At 32.2% G+C, this 20,849-nt stretch overlaps 1 protein-coding gene across 1 annotated transcript; it reads left to right on the top strand.

Moving 5' to 3' along the window:
• The first annotated feature begins 683 nt into the window (after nt 1–683).
• Nucleotides 684–3,845, top strand: LOC125813212 (pentatricopeptide repeat-containing protein At3g63370, chloroplastic). The gene has a single exon (XM_049492694.1). The coding sequence runs from the start codon at nt 693–695 to the stop codon at nt 3,507–3,509; it is 2,817 nt and encodes a 938-aa protein (XP_049348651.1). The 5' UTR covers nt 684–692; the 3' UTR covers nt 3,510–3,845.
• Nucleotides 3,846–20,849: the final 17,004 nt, after the last annotated feature.

The raw sequence follows: 20,849 nt of genomic DNA, 5'->3' as shown, positions 1-20,849 counted from the left end.
ATTTTATGTGTAAGTTATTAGTATTTAGTTACATATTTCCTATCAACTTTGTTTAAAGAGATAATATTTATTTTATGACTTTGCATTGTCTTGGAAGCACTATTTTTATTACTCTTTACAAACATTATTTTTATGAAGTGCATTCTATAATGCTTTCAATTTATTTTATGTTCACTAAACTAATATTGATATATTTTTTTATTTGGTAGGATTGTGTTGGTGCGATTGATGGAACATATATAGAAGGGGAGGTTCCTAAAGCGGTGCAACAAGCATATCGTAATCGCAAAGGAGGTTCCTAAAGCGGTGCAACACTACAATTTATGTTTTTTTTTATTAAATTAAAGTTAGACGAAACAATTACTTAAGTGGAGAACAAATAACTTTGTAATAATTTATTATGCGATTTTATAATTTTTTGTGTATTTGATAAGATTGAGTAAACAATTGGGGCTATTTTAATAGTTTTACAATTTATGAGATTTTTATGTTTATGAGAAAATATACAAACACAAAAATTTCATATCGCATATCCAAACAAACCTTCAATTGCATCTCATGATTCTATATCATGATATCATATCATGATACCATATCGCCAAACGGGCCCTTAAACATCCTGTAGTGAAAGAGTAGCATTATTCAAACTACTAAAGAGTATTTTGATTCTTGGAATTTTCTTATGCAACAATATGGCTGCCAATGCGATATTCCAAAACATGTCTTCGTTTTCCTCATCACCACCTACTTTAACAACGAATTCTCAGAAAGTTCCAACATTCAAAATCTCACCCAATTCTCAAAAACCCGCCATTATCCATTCTCTCAAACAAATTTGCCGGCAAGACAACATCAAAGAATCAGTTTTTACCCTCTCTAATTTAATTGAGACTTGTGCATTTGAAAAAACTTTACTACAAGGTCAACAAATCCATGCCCATGTCCTAAAATTGGGTTTATCGGGTGATGATTCAGTTTTCTTGAACACCAAGATTGTTTTCATGTATGGTAAGTGTGGGTCAATTGGTGATGCCCAGAAGGTGTTTGATAGAATGACTGAAAGAACTGTCTTTACTTGGAATGCTATGATTGGTGCTTGTGTTGTAAATGGGGTGCCTATTAGAGCAATTGAGTTGTATGGGGACATGCGTTTCTTGGGTGTTGCGACAGATGCTCACACTCTTTCTAGTACATTGAAGGCAACTAGTCAGCTTGAAATTTTGTACTGTGGAAGTGAAATACATGGCGTCGCGATAAAACTTGGTCTTATTTCTAATGTTTTTGTGGTGAACTCACTGGTGACTATGTATACTAAGTGCAATGATATCAGGGCAGCATCATTGTTGTTTACTGGAATGAGTGAAAAAGAGGACACTGTTTCATGGAATTCTATGATTTCTGCTTATACTATAAATGGGATGAATCAGGAAGGTTTAAGTCTCTTCGTTGAAATGCTGAATGCCAGTGTTGAACCTACCACGTATACGTTTGTTGCTGCGATTCAAGCATGTGAGGAGACAAGTTTTGGAAAATTTGGGATTGAGATTCATGCTGTTGTTCTGAAATTGGGTTATTCTTTTGATACATATGTTGCGAATGCTTTGTTAATGATGTACATTAAAAACAATAGATTAGATGAAGCTGCTAAAATATTCTTCCATATGCAAGAAAAGGACAACATTTCTTGGAATTCCATGATATCAGGTTATGTGCAGAATGGACTTTATGATGAAGCGATTAATATGTTTCATGAGATGATGAATGCAGGTCAGAAACCTGACCACGTCTCACTTATGAGTATGCTTGTCGCATCTGGAAGACAGGGAAATTTGTTAAATGGGATGGAAATTCATGCCTTTTCACTGCGAAATGGTTTGGATAGTGATTTGCAGGTTGGCAATACTCTTGTAGATATGTATGCCAAGTGTGGTAAGTTAGATTACATGGACTCTGTCTTTGGTAGGATGCTGCATAGAGATGGTGTCTCTTGGACTACAATTATTGCTGCTTATGCTCAGAATAATTTTCCCTGGAGGGCCGTGCAATTATTTCGCGAGGTACAGGCAGAAGGAAGCCATGTTGATGCCCTTATGATTGGAAGTGTCCTCCTTGCTTGTACTGAGTTGAGGTGCAACTTACTTGCAAAAGAAATCCACTGCTATGTGATTAAAAGAGGAATATGTGATCCTTTTATGCAGAAAACTCTTGTGAGTGTTTATGGAGATTGTGGGAACGTGGTCTATGCAAATAGTATTTTTAGGTTGAGTGAAGTTAAAGATGTCGTGTCCTTTACAAGCATGATGTGCAGTTATGTTCAAAATGGACTTGCAAATGAGGCTCTTGGTCTCATGCTCTGTATGAATGAAATGCGAATCGAGGCAGATTTTGTTGCAGTCCTAAGCATGCTCACTGCTGCTGCTGATCTATCTTCCTTAAGGAAAGGAAAAGAGATTCATGGATTTTTGGCTAGAAAAGGCCTCCTTCTGCAAGATTCCATTAGAAGCTCTCTAATAGATATGTATGCCAGCTGTGGGACTCTGGAGAACTCATATAAGGTGTTTAATTATTTAAAGAGCAAAGATCCAGTTTGTTGGACGAGCATGATAAATGCTTGTGGATTACATGGTTGTGGTAGGAAAGCAATCGATATATTCACGAGGATGGAGAAGGAAAATATTCACCCAGATCACATAACCTTCTTGGCTGTTCTTCGTGCATGTAGCCATGCGGCGCTAATAGAAGATGGCAAAAGAATTTTCAAGATAATGCAAAGCAAGTACACATTGGAGCCTTGGCCAGAACACTATGCTTGTTTTGTTGATTTGCTTGGACGTGCAAATCACTTGGAAGAGGCATTCCAAATTGTAAAAACAATGAACTTGGAGGATATACCTGCCGTCTGGTGTGCTCTCCTTGGTGCTTGTCAGGTATATGCCAATAAAGAGTTAGGAGAAATTGCTGCGATGAAGCTTCTTGAACTAGATCCCAAGAATCCAGGAAATTATGTTCTTGTATCTAATGTGTATGCTGCGACTAATAGATGGGATGATGTGGAAGAAGTCAGAGTTACAATGAAAGGAAAAGGGCTGAAGAAAGATCCTGCATGTAGCTGGATAGAGGTAGGAGATAAGGTTCATACATTTGTTGCTCAAGATAAGTCGCACCCAGAGTGTGATAAGATTTATGAAAAATTAGCTTATCTCACTGAGAAATTGGAGAAGGAAGCAGGTTATGTGGCTCAAACCAAATATGTTTTGCACAAGGTGGAGGAGAAAGAAAAAGTTAAGTTGCTTAAAGGACACAGTGAAAGACTAGCTATTGCATATAGTTTACTTGCCAGTACTGATAGAAACCCCATTCGAATCACAAAAAATCTCCGCGTCTGTAGTGATTGCCATACTTTCAGTAAGCTAGCTTCTAAGTACCTAGAGCGAGAAATTATAGTTAGAGATGCCAAAAGATTTCACTATTTCAGGGATGGGATATGTTCCTGTGGAGATTTCTGGTGAAACTAGTAGTTGGTTATTCTATTAAGAACTTCATGATGATAACTAACTCTACTGCTTGGTAACACCCACTTATAAGACGACTCAACATCTATGAGAAGCTTCTGGTGAGGGTGGAGGATCTTTTTTCATATGGTGCGGCATGGATATCAAAGGTGCCGTGGAAGGTGTGCTTCACGTGGTTAGCTACTAGAGGGGTGATTTTGACGGCAGATAACCTTAGAAAGCGAAAGGTTGTCTACATGAGCTGGTGTTTCCTATGTAAGGAGACTGGTGAGGACATGGATCATATTCTGTTATATTGCAAATTAGCCACGAGGTTATGGAAGGATATGTTTACATGGTGTCACTTAGGTAATGCCAAGATCCGTGTAGGAGTTGATGTTCAGTTTAAAGAGTGGAGCGAGGAGAAGAAGGCACAAGGCATGTAATGTTACTCCTCTAGCTCTAATGTGGATCATTTGGAAAGAGAAATAGGAGAGTTTTTGGAAGGGGTGGAGATGAACTTGTGCTCAATTCAAAAGTAGTTTCCGATCTCTTATTTTCTTTCCATGCACCCATGTAGTTCCCGATTGTATAGAGGATTAGGTTTCTTTTGGAGAGAACCATATTTTGTAGGTCTCTCCTTTTTTTTTTATATATCTCTTGTATACGGCCAAGTTGGCCTTGTTATTATCAATGAGAAAACCTTACTTGATAAAAAAGAAGACATACTCAGCATATTTTTCAATAAGAGATGTTAGTTCTTGACATGTCCTCTTGCAGTGAGCCAACGACAATATTAGTTCAGAGAATTTGGAGGTGGTTGGAGTCTTTGGCAACTCTGAAGAGCTCATGAGGTCTACAACAATCAAGACTCCTCTTTCTAAATAAAGGTGTGTTGTTCATATGAATATTCCATGTCAGTCTGTTGGAAGGCAACTTTTTAATTGCTGAGAATTCAGAGACTGGCTAAATTTGCCATGGTGATCTAGATCTATTGTCCTGCTTGTGCTTCCAGTTTTAACTTGCTTCTGATCACATACCAGCAACAGATCCTCTTTAATCTTGCTCTTGGCACTTTATAGCATCCAAATCAGAGTCAGGTTGAAAAGGTGAGAAATGAAACGATAGAATGTGAAATCCAGTATGCTCAAGTTGATCTCATACTAGGCGTTATAACGTGAAATCTTGTGAAAGAACAGTTTCCCACGTTATCAGAAATGATAGAGTAATACAGCTTAATCTAAAGAAATTTCATGAACCACTCACTACTGTATGATGGTCAGCAGGCCAATGTTTTCCATTTGCATCGTCATGTTTTATTAATTCAGTATGATTTGATTGATATGTTATCTGGTTTGAGATACATTCTCTTGTTACCGTATTGATTTTCATATTCAGTGGATTATATCTAATCTTCCATTTCTGCATCAGAATTTGATATCATAACCTGTTTTTACTTATATAAGTCAAATGGTAGAACAGATTCTGCTGATATTGAGATTGAATAACTACCAAATTGCTTAATGAGATTTCAGTTTGCAGGTTCAGCGCTTTTGTTAAAGTGCAATGTCAGCAACCAATCATGTAGCTGGATTTGGTTCCTTCCTTGGCCTAAGGAAGCGGGGTGGCACAGCCCTTCGTCTACCTTGTGGTTTTAGTGACCAGTTCACTGCTGATATTATAATGCACCAACAGGGAGTTGGTGAAGCTGTCTAGTGCTCTGTGCTCGCAATGGTATCATACACTATTTGAGAGAAATAAAGAACTTCTTGGAGAAGACTTTTTTTTTTTTTTTTGTGTCCGGTGCTCGCATTGGAGCCTGACTAAGGGCCTGTGATATATTTTCTAGTTGGGAAATTGTTTTGTCTCATATCTGCACTTCCTCTCTTCTTGCATTTTCCTTTTATGATGCATTTGCATGTGTTCCTGCATATGTAAGATGAAAAATAAGAGATTTTGTATATGCAGCCACCTGAGAGGGATGCCATAGTGAAATTTGTAAACAGAAAGTTATGAATCCTAATATATGAATTATTAACAATTTTTTAAATTATGCTCTAGTCCAATCATACTAATAAAGGAGACAGGCTGAAGTTTTGAATAACACAGGGACAATGTTTTCATAGTAAGAAGTTCATAGTTTTGTTTGATCTCTGGATTAGTAATCTTAAAAATACATAGTGTGATGTAGTAAAAATACAATAACTTGCTCATTTGCTCAGTGTGATTTTATAGGTGAGTATGGAGAGGATAAGATATATGCAAATTTTATTCTTATTTTTGACGGTAGAGGTCGTTACTCTTGATTTAAAAGAGAACTTTTTGAAGTAGAGAAAATACGATAATAAATTTGTAAGATATAAAACAAATAAATTAATACATAGTACCACACAATGAAAAATAAGAAAGTAAGCGAGTACTACCTACTACTACTAAAAGAGAGGGAAAGGATGAGGCTAGCCCCTTCCCTCTATCATAGGAAATGTTACCACATTCGACTATCTAATAACCGTCTACTATAATTTTCAACCACCATACTTTTTTATCTTTGGTCATGTCCTCACAATAAGACGGAGTTGAGTCACACCCTCTAATTGCCTCTTTCCAGTTCTACTTTGATTTACCTATGTCTCTCCTAACTCTTTCTATAGCAACCTCTCACAATTTCTTAATGATGCACACATTTCTTTTACATTTCTGAACAATCTCAGTGTATATTGGTGTATAAAGGTATTTTAATATTAAAATTAAAATATTAAAGTGTATGATAATTAGGAAACATAAAGTGGAGAAAGTGGTGTCATTAGTTTTTGTAATTCACGTATATAACTAAAATTAAATGTTTTGCTCATTATCTTCTACTACTATTCATATTCTTGATATTTATTTGTGGAAGAAGTCCTACATCAATATAAATGATGTTTTTATCCTTGTGCAGTAAGAGATGAAAAAAAATACAAAATTGGATGAGAAATATTATATTGTGTTTATATTTTTATGTTAGTACTGTAGTGAAAAAGATAGTTGAGATAAGGAAAAACATTTTGAAAGTCTCAAATTTATTCACTATACAAAATAAAGTAATTTTATATTGAAGGAAAGTGTTTTTTGGACTCTTCAATTAATCTGGAGTTGTTTGAGTTGTACAATATTGTTAGATTGTTATATCATGGAGGAGACAAGTCAAGAGCTATATTGTTGATCGAACAAGATTATACTTCAATGAGCTTGAATTTTCTTAAAAAATAAGAAGACATCCACTCATCAGATTGAATGTTTATTTATTTACTTTTATCCATTTTAGTTTTCAACTGTAATTTATGGTATATTCATCAACAATCACGCTTCTCTTATTTTGTTTGTCGCGGACGGAGGCCTCTCCCACCTTTTCCCTTATAACTCAGTTTCTAGTCATATCTCTTCTAGTGTGCCCGTACATTCATCTGAGTATGCTCATCTTCGTTATTAATCTTCTGAATGTGGATATTCTTGATTGACAAACATTGTGTTTTACACAACAATGTGGTCTAACCACCACTTCACGATACCCTGGGTGCGAACCTCCATTTCACCCACTCCACTCCAATACGATGTGACATTATCATCAATCTCTTTAATTTCTTTTATTGTTGCGAACCCAAGATACGTGAAACTTTATTTCTTGAATATGATTTGTGCATTGATCTTCACTTCAACCTTTGTCTTATGCATTACGTCACTGAACCAACACTCTAAATTATAGCGTAAAAAAACCCATAATCATAATGGTATAAATAATCTCAAGATTACTTTATCTTCTTAAATATAAAATTATACCAAACATCAAACAAAATATTTCCACAATTTATCTTGGACCCTTATCCCAATTCCCAAACAACCAAATGACCCCTCAAATATTTATAAAAAATGTGTTTTTCAATTAAAAAAAAGCACTCCATTTTAGTAGTGAAAGCTCCAAAGAGAGAGAGCGACCTGAGGTATCATTTAGGTCTTTGCCTAAAAAAATGTGAAATTAGCAAACCAATGCACCCCTCTCTCTCTGCCTCTTCTGGAAAAAAGAATAATAAAGGACCACTCTATATATAAGCTTGTAGACTTGTAGGTGTTTTTACTCCTTTCATCATTTCATTTGCCTTTTGAGTTTTGACTACAAGCTAGCTAGTTAGTCCTGTGTGATTAACAAGTATCATCATATGTTACCAATATGGGTTGTAGTGCAATGGTACGAGTGTTTCATCCTTAATTAGAGGTTTCGGGTTCGAGTCCTGGGTATGGAGAAAATCATGTTGAGAGTGTTACCCACGAATGAGTCCTGCAGAGCGCGATTCAAATTTAGTCGGAGCTCCAATATGGACTCCGGACACTGGGTGGGAAACCAAAAAAAAAAGTAACATCATATGTTCAATACAAGTACAGTATATTATGCAAAAGCTTAATTACTGTTTGAGTTGTCAACTTCAATTCTATTCTAGTATCTCCTGCTTCCTTATTGCTACATAGGGATTATTTGATTGCATTCATATATTAAAATCAACATAACTAACACGCTTGGTAGTATTTTAATTGTTATGTATAAAGTTCATATCAATTAGTATGAGAAAATCTATGTATTATTTTATGTATGATAGAAAATGAAATAATTGATTTGTGTAGAACTAATCTTTGCATCATTAATAACTACTCCTTTAGTTACAAAAATAAAGAAAATAGTCTCCATGTAGAATCTAGCCTAACTTATACAAAGTTATATAATTTAATTTGTCTCATTATTGCTAAGATACTTGGATTAATTCCTTCAAGTTAGAATGGAAAAACTATTTTGCAAATTTCAGAACTTCTGCGAACTCAAAAATATAAAAAAAAGGAAATAAATAATGAAAATGAAAAATAAATTTGGTCCAAAAGATATATCAATCATTCAAATCTTTTGATCGAATTTGAATCCAAAGTCGAGTGATGACAATGTGAGACTTGTCGTCTTCTCAACTATTCAAGGGCTAGAAAAAAATGCTCTATATATAAACACAATAATCTTTATCTTTCTATCCAATAAGAAACAAAGTTCCTTATTAGTAAAAGGAAGCATTTCAAATATTTCATTTTCCTCTATTTTTTTCCCCTCTAGGTGTCATTCACACTTTAATTAAAATCCAACAATCCCCTACATGAAAGGGGATTAATGGTCATATGATTAAAATTTTACATAAAAGAAATATGTGATTCATAAGTAAAGATTAAAACGTATCGGAATAGTTTGACTTAATTCGAATCTAAAATCAAAGTTAAAGTCAAAAGAAAAACAACAATTTACTCCCTTCTTAACTCTTTAAGAGCTAGAAGAATGATTTCTACCTATAGGCTATAAGCACAATAATCTTTCTCTTCTAATTATCAACTAAGGGACAACGTTTCTTTGTAAAATGAAGCATTTTAAATATTTCATTTTTCCTTTGTGTACCAATCACGCCTTAACTAAAAATTCAAGACCTAGACCCCAGGATAATGACACATATCTTAACTCACCAGTAGGTAATTCAATTTCTCATACGACAAAAGAATATTAACTCACAAAATAAGTAAAATAATAGGATTTAATAGTCTTAAGAACACACAAAATATAGTTGGAAATCCTATAGTGCGAGTATAAAATTAACCACACGTACTCAATATGCATAATATGTCGATTGAACAATAATACTAACTATATCACATAAAGAATGTTAACAATCATGCACTCAAAAAATATCCAAAAGTTCAATCAAGATCAAGAGTGAGAAAAAATTCAAAGCAAGTAATAATATAAATGTGATGCAATGATCAATGATCCTACCAATATAGACACCCTCTCCACAAAACTTTGCTATAAGGTGTGAGACTTATGGGGGGATAGCGCTATCTATATACCCTCCAAAAACTATTTTCCTCAAACATGTAAAGTACTGATATTAATACTCGATATCATCAATAACAAATCATCTGAAATTATTTCTCTCAAGCATATAAACTTTTTTTTTTTTCAAAAATATGATTCTTAGAGTATTAACTTCGTGATCCATGAGAAAGAATATGAATACATAATCACTGTAAAATAGGAAATTTCAAATGCAACAGGTGGATCAAGATTTACTTTTGCACTACAAAAATCATAGGCTAATATGTTGGTTTTATTTGTCTCGACTTTCTTACCACAAACAACTTTTCCTTTTAGGAATTTTTTTTTAATATTTTGACTAGTTCTTTTTTGTTGAAAAAGTTTTAGGACTCTATAAATATAAGTTTGTTCCTTCTAACTTAATCAACATTCACAATGTAGCCCTATATAGGATTTTGAGAGATTTTGGTTGTGGGGGAGAATTTGTGGGACATAAACTTGATACATTATCACTTGTGTGAACCTCCCATGTATTTCAAGTGAATTGGTTGAAGTTATTTCTCTCTATATGTTGTGCTCGTGTTTATATAGTGAATTGCTCATCTCCTTTGTGGACGTAGGCCGATTGACCGAACCACGTTAAATCTTTGTATTTTTGGTATATTTCTCGTTTGTCTTCTTACTCATGGTCTTTCGAAATTTGTTTTGCTAGATTTCACATGACACCTAATTAATTAATTTTTGGGTCCTAACATAATAGACAATGCCCATTTTGGTGTAATAGTCTGTCATAACAATAAATGCATGAAATTGAATACAACTTAATAACGATACGATTTTACTACACGCGATGTTATTTTGTATTCTTCTTCAAAAACATCTAGCTAAATAATCAATACGTTATTGACTGATAATTTCTTCTGAATCCGTTATTCCTATAACAATTATTTTTAAAAAAAGGTCAAAGCCATTAGCATTTTTTTGAAATTTAACTTTGAGAAATTATGAAATTAGGATTAGATAATACTCACTAACTCAATCACCATTGTTTTCAAGAGTATTCCATGCACTTACGTCATGAACTCATTCGTATTGTATTAAGGTTGTATGAGTTTTGACATTTGCTTAGAATATGTTGTTTTGTTCGATTTGTGTATGCATAACCGTTTTTATAAAATTACTTTGAATTTTGGTTATATATACTGACAATGTATTTTTTTCTATATCGATATAATTTGACTTACTATGGAAGAAGATTGCTTTCTATAATTATATATATGTATATGGTTACCAATCAGTATTTATATAGAAAACTAACTGCAATTATCTTTTAAATGAGGTATAAATATATATTTTTACATACTCAGATAACTTTTTCTAAGATTAATGAAGTTTGGTCTGAATATTACCTATGCCTCCCTCTAATTTCAATTTTCATAGCACGAGTTCGAAGAATATACTAGATACCAAACAACATGTTATAAAACTTTTGAATGCATATACTATAATTATAAGTTGTTAGATAGCGAATTATTTTTGTATTAATTATTTAACTTATATGACGGTAGGTAGATAAGAAATAAGTTATTCATGTGTAAAATTAATACAATATTTGGTTATCAATTTAGAAATCCACATAATTAATACATGTATAACTTATGAGAAAATCTATGTACTATTTTATGCAGAATAGAAGGTGAAATAACTAATCCTTGCATAAAATAATGAGAGAAGTATTAAAAACACTCTTAATTCGGTGTGAATTATTAGTTTCATTCCCAAACTATTGATACCCTTAAAAAACACCTATTTACTTTATTAACCGAACATAAATACACTTCAAATGTTGCAACATGAATGAAATACACATCTAAGTTCTCGCCCTAAGTTTAGGAGTGTTTTCAACACTTATCTCGATTTTTTATTAAGAGTCACAAGCTTCTACAAGAGTTAGAGACTACTTGTTATGAAATGTAGCAAATCAGACGTGTATCTAAGTTAGTTAATCAAGTAAAATAGTGTTTTTAAGATTATCAATTGTTCAAAGATGAAATTAATAATTTGCATTAAGTTCAAGAGTGTTTTCAATATTTGTACATAAATAAATTCATTGATAATTAATTACTACAATATTAACACCAACGTAACTTTAACCCACTATCAAACTGAGAGGACATTTTGGTAATTTTACTTTAATTAATATTCTTTTACCAGGACATAGATCTTAAATCACGTTCTATCAATCTTGATAGTACTAATAAAATCAAGAAAAAAAACAAACTTTATAGCTGTTTTTTTTAAAAAATATTTGTTTTTTGTGGGTCAAATGAACATTAAGATTAAATAGTGACAGATGGTTAGGTGCAGAGAGCTAATGTAGATAGATAGATAGGTCGAACCTTTTTTTTTTTTTTTTTCTGAGGCACTGAGCAGTGAAATGAAAAGTCAATGTGTTATTTAAATTGAGTAGTTATCAACTTTAATTTCCTTGGGCAATTAAATTCAGCTTTTGTCCTGCCTTAATCAATCACGCATGCTCATTTGGTTGGTAAGATAATGAATAATAATTTTAAAACTAAATTTTTATAATATATTTAAATTTTGAAATTGTTTATATTATAATTCTTGGGATTATTGATCTCGGAATAAAATAATATTGTAAATATATAATACATTTTTTCATTTTAGAATTAAAAATAAAAATTTAGATAAATTTATTGAATTTTGAACCATAAAATGTTTATATTATACCTTGTATATCTTATTTTTCAACGTATGAATCAAGCATCCTTTATTTAAAAATATATCCATTAAATATATAATTTCTGTCATTATTTAATTTTTATGTTATAACTTATAGTTGGTTAGTTGGGGACCGTTTAGTTACGTTGGCCACAAAAAGTTAGATCCCAAGGTCGTTTGGTCAAAATCAAATCATTTTAGAATTATAATTCTCAAATTATAACCAAGGTTATTTATCTCATATTTTGTATGGACTAAATATAAAAACTCAAAACACATACATAGTTTAATCCCAAAATTTATTTTGGGACAACTCATATAATCGTTTGCAGCTAGGATTGTTTGGTACGTGAGATAAGACGGAGGTTGAAATATAATCTACAGAATATGTTGATGGAATATCTTATAAACTTTGGGTATTTATAAAGAACAAGATCTCAAATATTCTGCAAATTCATGAAATATTCAAATTCAAATCGTTCTAGTTCGAGAAATACGTCAGAAACAACCCTCGAGTCATGAATAAATCTTATGAAAGAAGAATCAACGGAAGAACAGAACTATACCCACACTATCTATCAGTAAAATATTCTATTTCTTCAGATTTTATTTAGGGATAAGGGTCTGAAAAATATCTCAACTTTGGTCGAATTTGCTGTTGCGATACTAAACTTTCATGCGGACCTATTACCTCCCTAGACTATTTAATACCGTATTTTTTACCCCCTGAACTATTTAATAATGTATTTTAAAGGTAAATATGTGCTTACGTGGACACATTACTATTTATAATTTTGCATTATTTTTTATGTCCATGTGGACAAATATATATGTTTAAAATACGGTATTAAATAGTTTAGGGAGACAATAAGTTCTCATGAAAGTTTAGTATAGCAACAGTAAATTCGATCAAAGTTAAGATATTTTTTCAGACCCTTATTCCTTTTATTTATGATTGATCTTTTTGAAATAATTTAGTCCACGGACCAAATGACGCGAAAGAGTAAGGAATAGTAGGGTTTTTAAGTTTTAGATAACCAAGAAAAAAGACAAGGATCGACACCTTGCGGATATATGCCGCCCTAATATTCCCACTTTCGGCTAATTGCATCTTCAATTTGTACACCCTATCTACCTATTTTAATTAATTTTTGCCTACACATAATTTGGCTTTAATATACCCTTCATTCCTTATCACTTCTTTATATAAATCAAAACACTACATTTGTAACAACAAACTCATGAATCCCCACTCTCTTCAAATCATTTGTCCTTCACTTTTAGTTGTATGAATCACAAGTATAAATACATCACATGTGAGTTAAGTTTGTTATTTGTATGAACGGTCTAGAGTGGAACAAGTGAAGCTGCCAGCATGATCTAAACTTGGCCACACTTATAAAGAAAAAAATGGGTGACTAAGGTTAGGTCATGCTCGGACAGCCTCACTCCTTCCTTTCTTGATGAAAACACACAATATGTGTATTAGTAAGCTTTTAACCATATTCCTTTTACTTTATATAAATTCATTTTTATTTTACAAAAAAATTGTTGTTACAACTATTAATTTTAGTCCTTTTTTTACATCCATTCTCATGACTCTTTGCTTTCTTTTTATTTTAAGAACAGAAGGATTATATTTAATAATTAAAGTTCAACCATACAAAAAGAAATTGTCTTATATGAGATCATTCCTTTAGCATCTCTTTCAAGCTAATTTGTAACAAGGGAAGGAGATGTTTTATAAATATGGACATAATTTAAAGTCAATAGTTGGATCCTTTGAATTCCTTTCGTATTCCGCTAGTGCATCGGCTACTCTATTAACCTCCCTCGGAATATGATCCAATGATGGTTTGTTAAGTTGTTGGATCTAATTCTAAAAAAAAGAGAGTCGGTGCATTTCTGAATACTAATATTTTCGATTTTTTATTAAGATTATGAAAAGTAATTAAGAGGTAATGTTCATGTGTATTAAAGTTTTGTTGAATGAAAATGAGTCTTTTTCCTGTTTGACCAACTAAATGACCAAATCAAGCAAGATTTCAGAGTCCCCAAGATGCAAATTAGCTTGTTAGTATATTTAATTATATTTTATAAATAGTGAGTCATTTTTAAAAAAAAGGTTAGATTCATGTATATGGTTTTTATGATAAATTCAAGTAATCTATAATAATAATGTCTTGAATAGTTATTTTACCAAAAACAAGAAAATTAGTTGCAGTGATCAACATGCCGAGGTACCCAATTGCAACACTTCTAAATTAGTGTTTGGCTATTAAGTTTTTTTTTTGTTTTTTTGGGTGAATTAAGTTCCATCACGTGTTTAGCGGTAGGTTTTGAAAAAAGTTTTGGTTTGACTTGGTATGAAATTTAAGAAAATAAAAAAGATTTTTGGATCTTGTATATCAAATATATTAAATTGCCCTCAATTTTGTGGTTTTGAACATGTCAGGTAGAAAATTGAAATTCAAATGTTATCAAAAAAGAAAGAGATTATTCTTTTTGAAACAGATTAAAAAAGAAATGAGGTTATTCTTTTTGAAACGGAGGGAGTATTTGATTGTATGATATATATTATACTCATAAATTTTAGAAATTATTGAAACTATCCATAAATTTGTATTATCTTTTTATAATTAATATGTTCTGTTAAAAAATAACAGTAATACGATGATGATTGGGTGTGCTTATTTGAGCAAAGATAGAAATTTAAATTTTTATATATATTTTATTTTGTTAGTATCACCCCTTCAAATGATTATTGGTAACACTTTTTCGCATTTCAATCAATTTCTCTTTTGGTATTTTGCTTTAATCTTTCAAAATTTTCAAGTGTACAATAACATTGAAAATTCCTAAAATAAATTAACACGGTAAATTTTGTATATAATTAAATCAAATGTATACTTTAAAATTTAAAACTAAGTATTGGTTTGTTGGATCTATAATTTTTAAAATTTACTGATTGAGTGTTGAAAATGTAAAGGTCAAACCAATCAAATTTATATTTTAGATGCATATTTTTGTAATAGCGCACCAATCATTATAAAATCTTGGATTTGCCTGTGCAATAAACCAAAACTCAAATAAGGATTTTGCTTTAAAATTAATACAATTTAAATATTTTCTCTACCTTTATTTCTTATTCCTTTGTTCATAATGTGAACCAAATGAACCAGTGATAGGTATTCAAACTAATTCATTGGCTGCTCAAGGTTTTGATTAAGTTGCAAGGAGTATATAGTTGAGGTTCATTAGAAGAAGAAAACTAGAAGTCATAGCAAAGTATACAAATCAAAGATTTTTTTTTTCCGGATTCATATTAATTGTATTTGTTGTATAACGTTTTACGAAATATGCTTATTATAGATGATAATACAAATTTATGAATTTTTTAAAATAATTTTTAGAACTTGTCAGGATAAATTACATTTCTATTAAAATCTATGATTAAACACATGATAAAATTTCATCTAAAAATAACTTGTAATTTTTTTTTTGTAAATTTGTAACAGAACGCAAGCTAGCTAGCTATAGAGGCCATCAAAGCAGCCCAAGTTTGTTTGAGTTTTGCCTGTCTAAAGTCTTTGATATCCACTATTTAACTTCAAAAGAAAAATATTGCAACAATCTTTCGTGACTTTCAATTGGTTCATCCAATCAAAATTTTGCATATGATAAAATAATATCGTGTTCTTTTGTTCATCCAACTATTTAAGGGTTACTAGTATTTATTTTCTGCAAAAATATTTCGGTCAGTCCTAATTTTATATTTCAAAATAGCGATACATTCTAATAATATAAAAACTTCTATTTTAAAAGCTTGAAATAGAAGACGGTAAAATTTAATTTATTTCATTCATTATAACATAATCCTTGATTTTTAGTACTTAGTCTTTTTTTCAAACATATATCACTTTTTAAAAAATTAAATTTATATATTTACATTTGAACCTTTCAATTTGATATATGGTATATATATTTTACTGAAATAACCTAATTATTCCATCATAGATAAGAAATTTTAAATTTAAGTGATGGTTCAACAAAACAATAATGATTATTTATGATTTTATCTTCTGAAATATTTAACTGAAAAAATAAACGTAAGCTTTTCAATTTTGTTTAAGAAAAAAAAAATCAAACAATTATATTCTCACAATTATTATAAACAAAGCGTAGAAGACATACAAGGGTATTTCAAGGTGACAACGGGAAAACATGCTCTTGTGCGAGAGATATAAATAAGTAATGAAAATTTAAAAAGAAGGTCCCCACTTATCTTTTTCTCTTTATTTTTTTACATTTTACGCGCTCATATTTTTAAATTTATTACGTCAGTTATTTGAATAATATTAAATTCACTTGAAATGAGATTAGGGGGTAAATAATCATCTATAAAGTTAAAGTGCTAAGGGTAAATTTAGCGGACAAGTTTAAGGGAAATTTTATGTCTTTTCTCTAAATTTTAATATATGAAGAGTAAGCTTCAATAAAAAAATAAATATGAAGAAATTAGAATACTTTAATAATAAACAGTGTGGATACAATTCTTTTTCTGAATTTTCTATGTGATTTGAGCTGTAAATAGTGACTTTCTCGAACGTGGGATAATTTGGACATCATTGGGATTTATTTGATTTCCAAGTAACGATGATTTTGAGGATCTTCCTTGAAATATTTGATTATGAAGGGTCTGGTCACATCTAGATCTCCTTATGATTATGAGATATTAGAGATGTCTATTCAAAGGAATATGTTATCCTTTATATATGCGTGAATTAGAGTTTAAGGTAGAGTAGTCTCCAAGAACCCTAACAAAGATTGAGCTCATCTTGTAGAATCCTACATTTTGATGTCTACAAATGTCCCTTATTTCCAAGTTTGTCAAGATTGAGCTCATCTTGTAGAATCCTACATTTTGATGTCTACAAATGTCCCTTATTTCCAAGTTTGTCAGATTGTAGACTTGGTAAAACTCAAAGACGAGACTTGAAGTACACATAAAAATGGGTCTCCATCTTTGTGGTTCAGATTTAACAATATCATAGAAGAGATGAAGGATTAATTTGGTCCCACTAGGTGTGCCAATTTATTTGCAACAAATTTAATATATGAAAAGTAAACTCTAACCACAAACAAAATATGAAAAAAAAAAAAAAGAAGAATATTTTATTAGTAAATAATGTGAATACAATTCTGTGTATTGTCTTGATTCTCCTCTACTAATTTTTCTCTTTGATTTGCCAACCGTTAGTAGCGTATTTCTCGAATATAGGATAATTTGAACCTCCTTGTACTATATTTAACCATTAGGTAAGCTTAGAGAAAATTATAATATTCAACATTTTGATCTCTTTGTGAATACCAAAAATTTTCATGGGAAGTTTGAGATCCCTATTCAAGAAAATATGTTATCTTTTATATAGGTATTATTATGACTCTTGTTAGGACTCTTAGACTCTAGTTTTTAGGACTCTTACTTATGTGTAAGTATATTTGTACATGATTTCCTATATATATATATATAGAGAGATAAATAGAGGGAGGCTCGATGACTGCTTTTGCTACTCACAAATATATTCTCATGGTATCAAATAGCTAGAAATCTATCTAATTTCTTCTCTACGACATAGCGTTTTCATCTTCCACTACACCAGTCGTTCCTTCTAGTGTCACTACTATTCCAGGTTCAAGTCTTCCTTCAAGTTTTCCTTCTAGCGTCATTGCAGGTTCAATGCAGGTTCAAGTTTTCCTTTATTTGGCCTGTCTCCTCCTGTTAACATAGATTCTCCGACTCTACCAAATTTCAATTTTGTTGTTGCTCTTGCTACCCCTAATATCACCAATATATAGTGACCATTAAGTTAGGTTCTGTGGAGGACTGCTTGTCTACTATTTTCCTACGAGCTTATGGGATTCGTTGATGACTCAATTCCTCACCTTTCTCATCTTCTTGGTGATGCATTTGGCAATCACCAACCAAATAGAGTTTATCGCTCTTGGATAAAAATTGATCAAAGTGTCGTGAAGTTTTTTTTTATGTTCATCTCCTTCCTACATCCAGAGATATATGGTTGTCCTTATATCGACGTTATATGAATGCGAGTTATGCTAAATCGATTGAGTTGAAACGCTGACTCACTATCGTGCGAAAGGATGATAATATGTGTATTGATCAGTACCTTCGCAATGCCAAACAAATAGCTGATTCTCTTGCACCAATTAATTCACCCGCCCCTTCTCAGGATTTCATTGATTATGTTTTACTCGGTCTTGGAAAAGAGTATGACACCTTAGTTATCATCTTTACATTTTCGTGGTCAATTATCGCTTGAAGAGCTTCACACCAAACTTTTACTTATGAGCAAAGGTTGCAGCATTTCAAGGAACTTGACTCACCAATTACGCATCAAGCTTTTGTTGTGCATTCTATTTCAATAACTACTCAAGACTCTGACTCTCAGTTTGGTTTTGGTCGTGGTCGAGGTCGATCTTCTTCCAGAAATTGTGGTCGTGGTCGTGGTGGAAAAGGTCGTGGCTTTGGTGGTCGTGGGTATCAACCATAATTCAACTCTAGCAACTATTATACACGCATTAGCGCAACTGGACAACCACCGTTAGGTAATTGTGGTACTTACCATGTCTCCTATAATTCATATTGTGTAGGTACTAATTCACCATCCACGAGCGTGCTTGGTTCTCATCCATCAACTGTAATTTGTTAAATATATGGATCTTTCGGCCATACTACTTTACAATGCACTAATAGGTTTAATCATGCATTTATTGCTAATGATCTTCCTAAGTCTTTTGCAACCATGTCCGTTGGTGAAACGAATAATGCTACTTGGTACCTCGACTCTGCAACATTTGCTTACATGACCTCATTGAAGGTAATTTTTTTTTGCATAAAATTCCATATACTTGCCATAATCGTGTTTTGGTTGGGGATGGAAAATTACTAAATATTAGCCATTTTGGATATATACAATTTCCTTCTACCTGTCGTCCCCTTCATTTGCGTTCTGTCTTTCAAGTTTCTCAATTACAACATAACTTAATTTTAGTTAAAAGTTATGTGAGGATAATAATTGTGTTGTTAGTTTTGACTCGTCTTCTGTTTCTATTAAGGACAAAGACTCAGGTTAAACTCTCATTCAACAATCCAGTAAATGCGGTGTACCCTCTTTCCTCTAAGTCAGCATGTTCTCCTCCTGAAGCTTTAGTTTCTCTACGACAATTAGGAGACGTATGGCATCGTCGTTTGGGTCACTGTGGAGCTCGAATCTTAGATAGTCTTAGAGAGAATAATTCCATTCGTTTGCTTAATCTTTTTCAAAATAATTATGTTTCTTGTTGCTTAGGAAAACACATCATTTGCCATTTCATCTAGTCGAACATTGTAGCTCTTTTCCTTTGGAGATTGTTTATTCAGATGTTTGGCAGTCACTAGTTTTATCTAATTTAAGACATCATTACTATGTTATTTTTATTGATGATTTTTCCAGGTTTACATGGCTTCATCCCTTAAAACATAAATCTGAAGTTTTTATGCATTTTTGTGCCTTTCAAAAACTAGTGGAAAATATTTTTAATACTAAAATCAAAAGCTTTCAAAGTGATGGGGGTGGGGAGTTCGACAACAAGGTTATGGTCTCCCACTTTTCTAATTGTGGTATTATCTTTCGTAAGTCATGTCCTGACACTAGAAAATGGGGTTGCAGAAATGAAACATCGACATATCATTGAGATGGTGCGTACCATTCTCTCAGATGCCACAATACCATCCAAGTTTTGGGTTGATGCTGCATTTTATGCAGTTTACACCATCAATAAGTTACCATCCCCAGTTTTACATGGAATTTCTCCATTCGAGAAACTTTTTCAAACTCTTCCAGATTATAATTTTCTCAAGGTGTTCGGTTGTGAATGTTTTCCATATCTATATACTCTAACTTCAAATAAACTTGACACTCGTTCAGTTCATTATGTTTTTAGGCTATGCTTCTAATTATAAAAGATACCGTTGTTTGGATCCAAAAATAGGTTGTGTCTATATTAATCGTCATGTCACTTTTCATGAGTTAGCCTTTCCATATTCTGAGTTATCTCCTATCCCTATATCTCTGTCTCTTCATTTTTACCCTCTTATAGTCGTTTTACCCTTAAACTCATGTGTGTCCCATACCGTTCTTTTTCCCTCTATTAGTTCTCTAGAAGATTCTTCTCTTTCTTCTTGTTCTTTACGTTCTTTAGACTCTTCTAATGATCATGTGATTAAGTTTCTTGATCCAACTTCCTCTATTGGGATGTCTCGTGGCGGGTTGAGTTCATATACGTCTGTTTTTGCTCCTTCTACATCCACCTCTATTGTGGTCGCTCATCCACTCGCTCCAAATATGGGATTTCTAAACCTAAGCAACTTTTTTCCCTAAGTTCAATCGTCTCTCACATTGAGCCTTCGTGTTTCTCTTAAGCTGTGAAAAATTCTAAGTGGAAAACTGCCATGGCTGATGAATTTAATGCTCTCTTGGCTAATCAAATTTGGGTTCTTGTTTCTTATAACCCCAACATGAACTTGGTCGGTTGTAAATGGGTTTATCAATTAAGTATAATTCAGATGGTTCTGTTGAGGGGTGCAAAGCTCGCCTTGTAGCACAAGGATTTCACCAACAACCTGGTATTGACTATCCTGAGACCTTTGGTCAAGTTGTCCGTGCCACAATTGTTCACATTGT

The sequence above is a fragment of the Solanum verrucosum genome, unplaced genomic scaffold (assembly GCF_900185275.1).
Source record: "Solanum verrucosum unplaced genomic scaffold, falcon-dt-bn FXZP01000235.1, whole genome shotgun sequence".
Lineage (NCBI taxonomy): Eukaryota > Viridiplantae > Streptophyta > Magnoliopsida > Solanales > Solanaceae > Solanum > Solanum verrucosum.
Note: the sequence above shows the minus strand (reverse complement) of the source record. Positions and strands in the feature narration are given on the sequence as shown.